The 12,081-nt window shown below is 37.2% G+C and overlaps 1 protein-coding gene across 22 annotated transcripts in view; it reads left to right on the top strand.

Moving 5' to 3' along the window:
• Positions 1–12,081, top strand: part of TRDN (triadin) — a 462,763-nt gene that overhangs the window by 279,918 nt on the left and 170,764 nt on the right. For all 22 annotated transcript variants that reach the window (XM_058307371.2, XM_058307382.2, XM_058307378.2 and 19 more), the window contains 3 exons: positions 94–126; positions 246–272; positions 2,793–2,819. In XM_058307371.2, the coding sequence (XP_058163354.1) occupies positions 94–126; positions 246–272; positions 2,793–2,819 (87 nt within the window). The remainder of the gene's footprint in view (positions 1–93; positions 127–245; positions 273–2,792; positions 2,820–12,081) is intronic.

Below are 12,081 nucleotides of genomic sequence, written 5' to 3'. Positions count from 1 at the left end.
TTAGAATTAGCACGTGTGTTTCTTCTGTTAAAACAATTCAGTTATGACAAATAATATTGGAATATTAATAATATCACTATTTATATGTTTCAGAAGAGGAAAAGAAAGAAAAACATGTGGAGCCAGGTAGCTTTTTAAATTCCTCTTTTCTCTCAATTTCACAAATTTATTTAATTTGCCATTGCATGCTGAACTGCATTTGAAAGACATTGAATGTTGAAATTTTCTTTCCTCCTTTAATGCAGTGAAAGCACCAAAGAAGGAACATGCAGGTGAGTAAGACTGATGTTGCTGGGCTCTTTCTACCTGATGCCCAAGGTTTATCAATGTTGGCACCACGGATAAGTTGTAAGGGCAGTGATGGGACAGAAACACTTCCAGCTTACAATCTCTGTTCCAAGTTCTTAACATAGAGTTAACACCAATGCAACTTTAGAAATGGAAATCAAATAATATTTTACACCCTTGCTACTCAAAGAATGAGTGGTCTGGGAACCACTGGCATTAGCATCACCTGAAAGTTTGTTAAAAATGCAGAATCGGAGGCCCCATCCCAGACCGATTGAATTAGAATTTGCAGTTTCACAAGATTCCCCTATGTATTTGTCTGCATAGTATTTGAGAATCACTTTTTTTTTTTTTTACAATTTAATATAAAATAAAAGAAAGTGAAACAAGGATAAAACATGTTTTGTGAATGGACCTCGTGTTGCTTTGCTTTTACAGTGTGGAATATTTAGTTCCAGCAAATATTCTTTCCTTATTCATAAAGTTGCTTAATGAAATTTCTTGAGTACTGATGAGGAGTGGCAATGAGGGTAGATTTTGTCCTCAATATAGTTACATTGAAAACATTAAATTGAGATCAGACAGACAGACAAACAAAAACTGCCCAATTTTCCATCTCAAAAGAAAATAAATGAAAATATAATTTTCCCCTAAACTTTTCCCTGTTTTAACCTCCTTGTAAAGCGTAGTCTCATTTTGCCTTGCTAACAGGCTTCATTAAGGGTTTTGTGTGTTTGTGATGGTGAGGCAGTTCTAGGCTCATTTAAAGCCCATTAGGCCTCCCTCTAACTTCATTGATTTAAATGGAAATAACATTCACTCAATTTTAGGTAAAAAACTATGCAAACAATGCTCAGATATACTCCCATCCCTATACACACCAGGTTTAAGCCACTTCTCTTATTTTCCCAAGTTTCTCAAACATCCTTAGGCAATCTCAGTCTACTTAGGTGTCTCTACAATAGTTCCCACACCATCATTTTCTTTCCTTTGTAATAGCATTTAATACATTGTTACCAATATATCGCCTTTTCTCTTTTTATTTTCCTTCTAAAAATTCAGAAACTAGAGGATAGAGACTATGTCTTTTAAATCTTTATTCCCAGACTACCTATGATAATGCCAGACACACAGTGAGCACTTGAATATGGTTTATTATGAAAGGTGAAACACCAGATAGAATAGCCACATTTAAAAAAAATTTAAACTCAGAATGATTTCCAAATAACAAAATGAAATAACTGCGCGCTTTGACACTTCTTAACATTAACAATGCTGACATTTAACCATTTGGAAGGAAATGTTTTCTCTACAGAGAACAACCTATTTGTTCATGGGTGTATTTCCACATGAGGCCATAATACATGTTCTCATTTATGCACATAAGCAGAAAGGCAAATAGAACATACATCATAGAAAATAGACAGGCATTCAGAATGACTACTCCCATAACCAGTTGTAAGAGTTTTAGTATCTAAACATTATTGTCTAATATTGAACATGAAAAATTATAGTAATTCAAATTGCTTGAAATTATTATCTGTTCATTTCAGCATGTGATTACATGTAGAAATATAACAGTATTTAGTTGTATTTTTTAACAGAATCTATTATCAATTCATTTCAATTCTCTCATACCATTTTATATGTTTTATTTTATTTTTATTTATGTATTTTAAATAAAACTTTTAAAATTAAAGTTAATAGATCACATAGAATGTTACATTAAAAAAAATGAGGTTTCCATATAACACACACCCCGCTCCCCTACCCCCATCAGTTTTGTAAATTGTGTTTTTTTGAAGATACAAACATCACAAAAAAGGTTACATTATAAAAAACATAAGAGGTTCCCGTACAACCCCCATCCCCCCACCCCACTCCTCCCACACCAACAACCTCCCCCATCTTTGTGGCACACTCATCACACTCGGCGAACACATTTTGGAGCAATGCTGTACCATGTGGATAATAGTTTATTCCGTAGTTCACACTCTCCCCTGGTATATTCAGTGAATTATGGTAGGATACATAATGTTCAGCATCTGACCCTGCATCATTTAGGACAACTTCAAAGTCCCAAAAATGCCCCCTCATCACATCTCTTCTTCCTACTCCCTGACCTCAGCAACTACTACAGCCACTGTCTCCCCATCAATGACACAATTTCTTCTATTAGTAGTCACAAAAGTTTTATAGTAGACTATCAGTAAGTCTGGATTGTTTATAAAAACTATCAGATACTCAGATTACTTGAAATGGAAAACAAAATTGAATGAGTGTAAATGAACTTTCTGTGTTGGGAAATGATATATGAATAATATGAAACAATCAATGGTTCATGGAATTTATTTAGAGTGTATCAGAGAAAATGGCACTGAGCTGTATTTTCTGTTCATCCGAACTATATATATGTTTTAGTTTCGAAGATTGTAAGTACAGTTTTTTAAACAATTAAGATAATGCAATTAATGCAGACCTTATTATTTCTATATCTTTAACAGCTCCAAGTGAAAAACAAGTAAAAGCAAGTATGTTGAATAAAACTTTTTTAAAAATGAGCATATTTTAGCTGCTTGCTCATTTAAGTTTTATGTGATGGATGATGCTAATGCTAATTTTTGAGGTTGGCTTACCAAATGTTTTTCAGTATGATTTTTTTGTTGTTGTTGTGTTGTAAGAATGCGCAAAATTACTCGTTTTGTCATCTCTATGAATTCATTCATTAAAATTTATCTACAGAGCTTTCATTTGTAAAAGTTAATTTATCCAAATCATTTTTAGTTGTGTGTATTTTTGTTCTCCATTTTGCAGAATGATAAGCAGCAATATCTTCACTTTCTTAAAAAACAACAAACTTAAGATTTTAAACAATTAATCAGACCATTAGGCAAGATAATATGCTTACCTATAAACATAACTTTGAAATTAATGAAATGAAGTCCCCAACATTTTTATTAACTACCCCCTCTATAATTTCATTATTTCCTCTTATGGTTTATAGTCTCAGATTATGAAATACTGAATGTAACAAGAATATACCATGGCATTGGAATTAACTTATAGCTTTGACAATATACTGAGGGAAAAATGCTGATTTCTCTTTTGGTATTTCTTGAGTCAATTAATTCCCTGACAAACTGTCACTAGTGAAAATTATTTTAGGAATAATAGCAAGTATTTCACTTTACGGAAAAAAAAGGATTTATGGTCAAACCTCAGTTCTGTCCATGCTGTAAATACATTTATATTTTTCTTGTGGGTTTGATTTGCGTGTGTTTTAATTATGATGCTAATGCATAAAACAAATGTTGCATTTAATGACTTGATTTTGAGATAAAGTATATAATTGGTGGATATATTAGAGACAAATTGGAAAATATAATATTGGTAAACTTGGTGGGAATGTCTTTTAAAAAACTACTGTTAGATATGTTCACACAGACATTGTAGACTTTGAAAGAGAGGTTTGACATGTATGTAAAATTCCTTTTATATTTTCCTGATAGTTTTTAGTTGAATGTAAAGCTGATTGGAACTCTATATTATGAAATCTTAGTATGCTAATCCTTAGATTGTAGAAGTGCATCATCAAGAAAATATATAAAACAAAACTGTTAATTTTGCAGTGTTGCTAGAGAACCTTAGTTTGAAGATCAGCTTGAAAATGAACATTTTCCTCTGAGAAAATATGACATATGGATAAAAATATTCATTTGCAATAAAAATCTGTAAGTTCTGCTATTTATGAAACCTACTATCCAATCAGGTTTTGAAGAGATCAGCATCTTTTGCAGGAAATTAGCTGGCAAATTAGGTTGCCAAATTTCAAACCCGAGATGAAAGTTTCAAAAAGTTAATATTCCTTCAAATCCCTATATGGTTGAGTGATTTGGACTTAGCATGGACATTATTCTTCAACAAAATTTGCTAATTAGTTTGCAAATTGCTAAAGTTCTCAAAACTATGTGACCAGTCATTTTCCCAGCTAAGAAACCATGCAACAGCTCTTCTAAACAGCTGCTATATAATAGGCTACTTCTGAAGTACCCAAGACAAAAATGGTATATCATTATAAATACCATTGGAATTCCCTCAAATTACCCATATAGGGCATGTAGTTTTGCATATATAACCTGCACATTCAGGATACTATTTTACAGTATCTTAAATTATGATGGCAAATGAGAGAGTGAGATGTATATTTCAATTAATATAAATTAAATGCATATATGATACCATTCTACGGTATTAAATTTAAAAGGATTATTGATGTGATAGCTAGAGGAAATTCATAGGAAAAGTAAAAGGTGATTTGTCATTAGCACTGAATTAAAGATATAAATGGAAGATGGGTTGAGCTTGTGGCGTGGAACTATTTACTCTAGGTCCCAAGGGAACAACCAAAGTCATTGTAGGGCAAATACTGGAGGTGTATCACTTCAGGTTGGAGGCTCTCATGGTATCCATGAACTTCATGAAAAGGAAAGCCTTTCAAGTTTAATGATTTAGTGCTAAAGTGGGGCACCTATTGCCTCCACATTTAAAGCTATGGATTAGAGTAGCATGAAGGGAGAAAGAGTAACTTGGACCGAACAGGGATGCCAAACCCAGATTTACAATTTCTACAAGTATGCACAAACTGCTTTTTCTATCATAGTATGTGCAAAAATTCTTCTACCCTTCCAGTTTCCATCCCTACAGTCCTGGCACCTGCTTTCCTCTTGCATATTATATGGATAGAGACTTAGGGGTTGCAATTACGATTAGCCATTTCCAAGCAGAGAGAGGACAATATAAGTCTCTGGGTGAGGGAAGGCAGAAATTTCAAGTCTTCTGGTCCCAATTTTGGATTTCTAAACTATTCCTCTAGGCCATCATTTTCCAGTTATTTAGAGAATACTATTGTTAATATTTCTAACAAGAACAAAAATGCCATGGCCAAATATAATTGGAACATAATGATAACCAAATTCAAGTAACTTTTTTGGACTGTAGGGAATTTCATGGTGAATTATAAAGAGGGGGTATAATAAGCAAAATTCACTAAATTTACTTGACCACATCACTCCCTTTTTTATCAAAGAAAATTTCAAGGACTAGTGTTTCTCAAGACCAAGGCATTGCTGTAGGTCACTCACTCTGCAACAAGGACTGTAGGGCTCTGGTTATCGAATGCAGGAGCATGTTCAACCAGCCAATGGTCAGTTTGGATTTTGAACAGTAAAGTCAGAGAGCAGGTCAAGGCCAAAGCCTAGTGTTTTTAAACTCTCACTCTAAATCTATATGAAATGGCAACAATTAGGCATTTTTCAGCCCTTGATTTTAGCACTGCATAGGTTTTGTCGTATACTTAGCCATCAAGACTGTTCTCCCTACAGTTAATAAGAATATGTTTATTGCCTTCACCACATCTGAATGCCTAAATGTATGTCAGGTTTCAATCAGCTGATCTAAAAAGTGAAGATTATTTAGGAGAAGCTTGGATGCAGAACTTCAAAATAAATCTCTTTGAATTTATGTACGTAGATAACAATACTTGGGGACAATTTATATGAGTTACCTTTTTATTTCAATTTAATCACTCTGGCAAGGAAATCATTGGGTGATGATGTCTATGATCCTGAACTGTCAGGGCCCCAGACTGCATGCCAAAGATGACTGTGAGTCTGGTGGTTAGGATAGTCTTGATTTCACATGCTATTCCAGAATAATTATTATGAGCTCCCCTTCCACTTTCTGTTTGGATAATAAAGTGCTTGATCACTATCCTAGCAATAGAGGATGCTGTCAGAGTGAACAAAGAGCAGTACTGATTCAGCTCCAAGGTGATAGTCATGGGAGGTTTAAGTACAACTGAAATTAGGATGTTTGAGACCTGGTATTGCTTTAAGTGGTGTGGAAAAACTTGATTCTTGTTTAATACTTCACATGATAAATCAAAGGTTGGTCTTCTGCCTATCAGCCTCATATTGGAAAATATGTTCATGGTGCAGAGTCCAAGAATGCTCATCAGTCTTAGTTCAAAGAGCTCTAAACTAGCAAGATGTATATTAGCAGAAATAAAGTCTGAGTTCAGTTTGGATAATGGAACCAGGAAAGAGGTAAAGAGGATTTCAAATGGGAAACCCAGAAGAATTGTCAGTATTAGGAAAATGTAATAATGAACACAGCAAAATATCCCATGAAGTTTAAGTTTGAGACCAATACTATGTGCCCAGTTCCTTAATAATAAAACAGCCTCTTGATATTGTGTCATAAGGGATAGTGTGGTACTGGTATATGATCTAGACAAATTTTCCAATGGAAAGAACACAGAGACATAAACAGATCATACTTGAGCAGAAATATAAGAAAGAGCTGTCATTCCAGATATGTAGAGAATGGATGGATTATTCAAAATGTTGCAGTTGTAGTTAGTGATCCATTACAAAGAAATGTAGTGCATCCTTATTTCATACAATTCTAAAATAGAAATACGAACTGGTTTGGGGACTAGAAAAACAAAAGCATTTATTAAAGGTACTTTTGCATGTTGCTCTGGGTACAAGCTATAAAAGCCAGGCCCTCAGATGCTGCTCTCAAATCTTCTGCATTTATTATGTCCCCAGGTGTTTTGATTTATTGACATATCTGAGGCTTTCTCACATTCCTAGTCACTCTGGTATGGAGTCTCTGATGTCTAATGAAGGCTGAACTATACCCAAAAGCCTTCCTACATTCACTACTTTCTTAGGGTCCCACATCAGTGTGAATTCGTTTGTGCTAAGGGATGAACTTTGATTAAATGCTTTTCCACGTTCCTTACACTCAAAGGCTTTTTCTCCAGTGTGAATTATGTAATGTCAAATAAAGGCTGAGCTTTCACTGAAGAATTTGCCACAGTCATTACATCTAAATTACTTTTCCCCAGTGTGGGTTTTTTTGCAAAGGCAAAACTTGACATTTTTCAATGGAAAACATCTGAAAATATACTTACATATTTCCTTAAAGTATGGATTTTAAAAACTAGATATGGAAAATGCATACCATAAATTAAAAGTTTGATACATTTTATAACACTAAAATGAAGTTAAGCAATAGTTGCCAGATAGTTAAGATAAGCCACAGACTTGAAAAAGATATTTGAAACAGATAAGTAACAAGAACTTAGTAGCAAAAAATGTAAACATCACTTTACAAATAAAAAAAAAGAACAAGAAATAGAAGAGGCAAAAAACTGAATGAAAGATACAACTGTGATGAATAGGCTAATGTGTCAACTCGGCCAAGTAATCGTGCCCAGTTGCTTGGTCAAGCAAACACTGAGCTAATTTTAATAAAGGACATTTCATGGATTTTAATCATAAGTGAGTTGATTTTCTACATGGCTGATTATATACTACAATCAACCAAAGAGATTGCCATCAGCAGTGAATGACATCTTATCCAATCAGTTGTAGGCATTAAAAAGGGAAGTGATTTCATCACTCAGACAGAGAGAAGTCCCAGCTCCACTTTGGACAGCCAACATTTCCTGGGAACTCATCAAAGACCTTTATCAGAGCCCCTGTTTGCTGTCTGCCCTGCGGAATTTGGACTTGGGTATCCCCAAGGTCATGTGAAAGAATTTTTTAAAATCTCATACTATATACAGATATTTCCTTGTCAGTTCTGTTTCCCTAGAGAACCCTGGTTAATACAGCTTGGTATTGGGAGTGTTCTTTGAGAAACAGAATCTTAAAAATGGGATTTCTGAAGTGGTTCTTCACTTGAGACCAGTACTATGTGCTATATGTACTATGTGGCTCTCTACTCTGATTGGATTCAAGGGCACTAATAACATCCTTTCCAATAATCAAGAGGCCACTGACAGTTCCTGATGTGAGTTGGCAATAGAGATACACAAAATATCACCACTGGATTTGACTACTTCTATGCATATAAGAGTAAGGATCTGGAGAGTGTTTTCAACACCTTAACAGAGTTTTATGGGGTCAAAAAGTACAAGGATGTCAGCTCACTGTTCCTAAATACTCTGAATACAGTAACAAAAGAAAGGGATGAGCTAATGGCTTCAAATTTACAACTTAAATGCCACATTATGATGTGAACATTTCTTTGTGTGCTCTGAAAGAAAATCTTGTTTTGTGCAGCCACAGACTTGAGATGTCTGAAAATCAGACTCAGAGTCTCATTGTACAAATAGCAAAATTACAAAAGAAATGAAAATCTCAACTTCACAGGGTGCCTGCTGTTAAAGTGAGAGCATTGACTGGAAAGGAGTGGAACCCTGAGGATTGGGATGGAGACATATGGTTGATGATGATATCAGTGGGGACAGTGAAACCCTAAATACTGCTGAGACTTTTGCAGATAAACCTGTAATGGTATGTCCTGTGGAGACCATACAATGTCAAGCTTGTATCAGCCAGCTTCCAGCCTGCCCCAGGGAGTCCAGACCTCTTACCAGCCCTTAAGTGTGTACCAGCCAAACTCCAGCCTACACTGCCCAACCTCCACTCTGCCATGAGGAGTCTGCCATCTGTCTGAAGAGATTAATCCTGTCACACCAGACAAAAATGCATAGGATTGCCCTGAAGTCAGTAGCTTGCAAGTCATTTCTAATACTTCTTCTTATCCACCCCCACCAACTCTCTTTTCTTCTAGACCTATTACTAGACTTAAATTACAACAAGCCCCTAAAGGAAAAGTACAAAATGTGACCCATGGGGAAGTATGCTACACTCTAAAAGAACTGCATGAGTTTTTCATGTTTCATAGACAGAAATCAGGGGAATATGTTTGGGAATGGATATTAAGGGTATGGGATAATAGTGGAAGGAATATAAAGTTAGATCAAGCTGAATTTATTGATATGGGCTCACTAGGTAGAAATACTGGTTACAGTGCTGTACCTCAAGGGGTTTAAAGGGACTCTAACAGTTTGTTTGGGTGGCTGACTGAAACATGGACCAAAAGATGGCCTAGAATGTCTGAGATCAAGATGCCCAATTTACCCTGGTATACTTATAAGAGGGAATTCAAAGGCTTAGAGAGCTGATTTCCAGAATGGATTTACCATTTAAGACCTCGCCACCCACCCCGGGAATGTCCAGAGGACACCCCTTTAACCAGGACTGTGAGGAATAAATTTGTAAGACTAGCTCCATCTTCCTTGAAGAGTTCTGTGGTTGCTCTTCCCTGTGGGCCAGATATTAGTGTGGGAAATGCTGTCATGGAACTAGAACCCTTAAACATTATAGGGATGATTGGATCCAGGGCTGGTAAAAGCCAAGTATCAGCAGTTAATCAAAGAGAGGTGGTTGTGGCTACTGCAATGAAAGACAGACTCAAAGCAGCAATCAAGAGTCTGAGTCCATAAAGCTACCATGGCATTGGCTAATAGATCATGGGGTACCTATAAGTTAAATACATGGGCTGTCTACTAAATTCCTATATGAGCTGTATAAGCAACTCAAGTGAAGAAAAGCCTAAATTGAATTATGGATGCAGAGAATCACAGTCCCTTCATCCAGAGCCCCTTGAATGAGGAAAAGGCCAGGTCCCTTTGGGAAAGGATCCTGTTACACTGCCAAAAACTTATACTGTAATCTTCCTCCCAGCTTTCTACCATGAGTCCTATGGTCTTTTACTAGAGTAACGATGCATTGGGGAAAATGAAAAGATTAGACATTTTTGGGTTATTACACACTGGCTAAGAAGTGACATTAATTCTAAGAGACCCAAATATAACTACACTCTCCAGCTCTATGTCATAATATTTTCTGTAGGGACCTTGATTGACCCTCCCTCACACAAGACATCACACTGTTGTCACACATGTTGATACCGTGTTGATTGGATATAAGATATGAGTAAGAACTAGCTTATTGGTAAGGCAATAAGCTAGAAGCTAGCAATAAGCTCACCAACTAGCAATTGGTAAGACTCTAGACTTATTGGTAAGGCATTTGCATGAGAGAGGATGGGAGATAAACCCAACAAAAATACAGGGGCCTTCCACCTCCATGAAATTTCTAGGTGACTAGTGGTGTAGAGCATGTTGATATAACCCTTCTAAACTGAATGAGAAGCTGTTGCATCTGGCTCCTCCTTCAACCAAAAAAGAGGCACAATGCTTAATTGGTCCCCTTGGATTTTGGAGAGAACACTTTCCTCATTTGGGTGTGCTACTCCAGCCCATTTACTGAGTGACCAAAAAAGCTGCTACTTTTGATTGGGGACTGGAACAAAGGGAGACTCTGTGGCAGGTCCAGGCTGCTGTGCAAGCTGCACTGCCATTTGGGCCATAGGAACCAGCAGATGAAATGGTGCTGGAAATGTCAGTGAAAAATAGAGTTGCCTTCTGGAGTCTTTGACAGGCCCCTATAGGAGAATCACAATGCAGACCCTTAGGATTTTGGAGCAGAGCCCTGCCTTCCTCTGCAGATAACTACTCTCTTTTTGAGAAGCAGCTTTGTACCTGCTACTGGGATTTAATGGAGACTGAATGCTTAACCATAGGCCACCAAGTTACCATGAGACCTGAGTTTCCTACCATGAGTTGGGTATTGTCTGACCCACAAAACCATAAAGTTGGGAATGCACAAAGCACGCCATTGTAAAGTAGAAGTGGTATGTATGAGATCGGCTCAGACAGGTCCTGAAGGCACAAGTAAGTTTCATGGGAAAGTTGCTAACAGGCCCATGTCCACCACTACTGCCACATTGCCTTCTCTTTCCAAGCCTACAGCTATGTCCTCATGGGGAGTTCCATAGAATCAGCTGACTGAGGAAGAGAAAACTCGGGCCTGGTTTACAGATGTTCTGCATGATATGCAGGTACAACCCAAAAGTGGACAGCTGCATCACTGTAGCCCCTTTCTGGGTTGTCCCTGAAGGTTAATGGAGAGGCAAATCCTCCCAATGGGCAGAACTTCTAGCAGTGCACTTGGTTGTTCAGTTTGCTTGGAAGAAGAAGTGACCAGAGATGTGTTTGTACACTAATTCATGGGCTGTTGCCAAAGCTTTGGCTAAATGGTCAGGAAAGAACATGATTGGAAAATTGGTGACAAAGAGGTCTGGGCACAGGTATGTGGAAAGACCTTTCTGAGCAGGCAAAAAACATGAAAATATTTGTGTCCCACATGAATGCTCAGAGAGTATATCCAGCAGAGGAAGATTTTAATAATCAAGTGAATAATATGACCTATTCTGTGGCTATTGCTCAACCTCTTTCCTCAGCCACTGCTGTCATTGCCCTGTGGGTTAGGGATAGAGGTCATGCATGAGCTTAGCAACATGAACTTCTCCTCACCAATGCTGACGTGGCTATAATCAGTGTTTAATGCTCAATCTGCCAGCAGCAAAGCCCTACACCCGATCCCCTATATGGCACCATTCCCTGCGTTTATCAGCCTGCTACCTGGTGGTAGGTTGATAACATTGGGCCACCTGCATCATGGAAGGGGCAGTGATTTGTTTTATCAGAATAGACACATATTCCAGATATGGGTTTGCCTTCACTGCATGTAATGCTTCTTCCAAAACTACCATCAGTGCACTTAATGAATATCTTACTCATCACAATGGCATTCCACACAGCATTACTTCTGAACAAGGAACCCACTTCACAGCAAATGATGTGTGGGAATGGGCCCATGAACATGGTGTCCATGATGGTAATGACAGAGGTTATGTATGAACTCAGAAAGACGAAATTCCCCTCATGAAGGCCATTTGGCTACAGCCACTTCTGAATGCCCAATCTGCCAGCAGCAGAGACTCACACTCAGCCCCTGATAAGGCACC

This window comes from Dasypus novemcinctus, chromosome 11 (assembly GCF_030445035.2).
Source record: "Dasypus novemcinctus isolate mDasNov1 chromosome 11, mDasNov1.1.hap2, whole genome shotgun sequence".
Lineage (NCBI taxonomy): Eukaryota > Metazoa > Chordata > Mammalia > Cingulata > Dasypodidae > Dasypus > Dasypus novemcinctus.
This window is presented reverse-complemented; position numbering and strand designations above follow the sequence as displayed.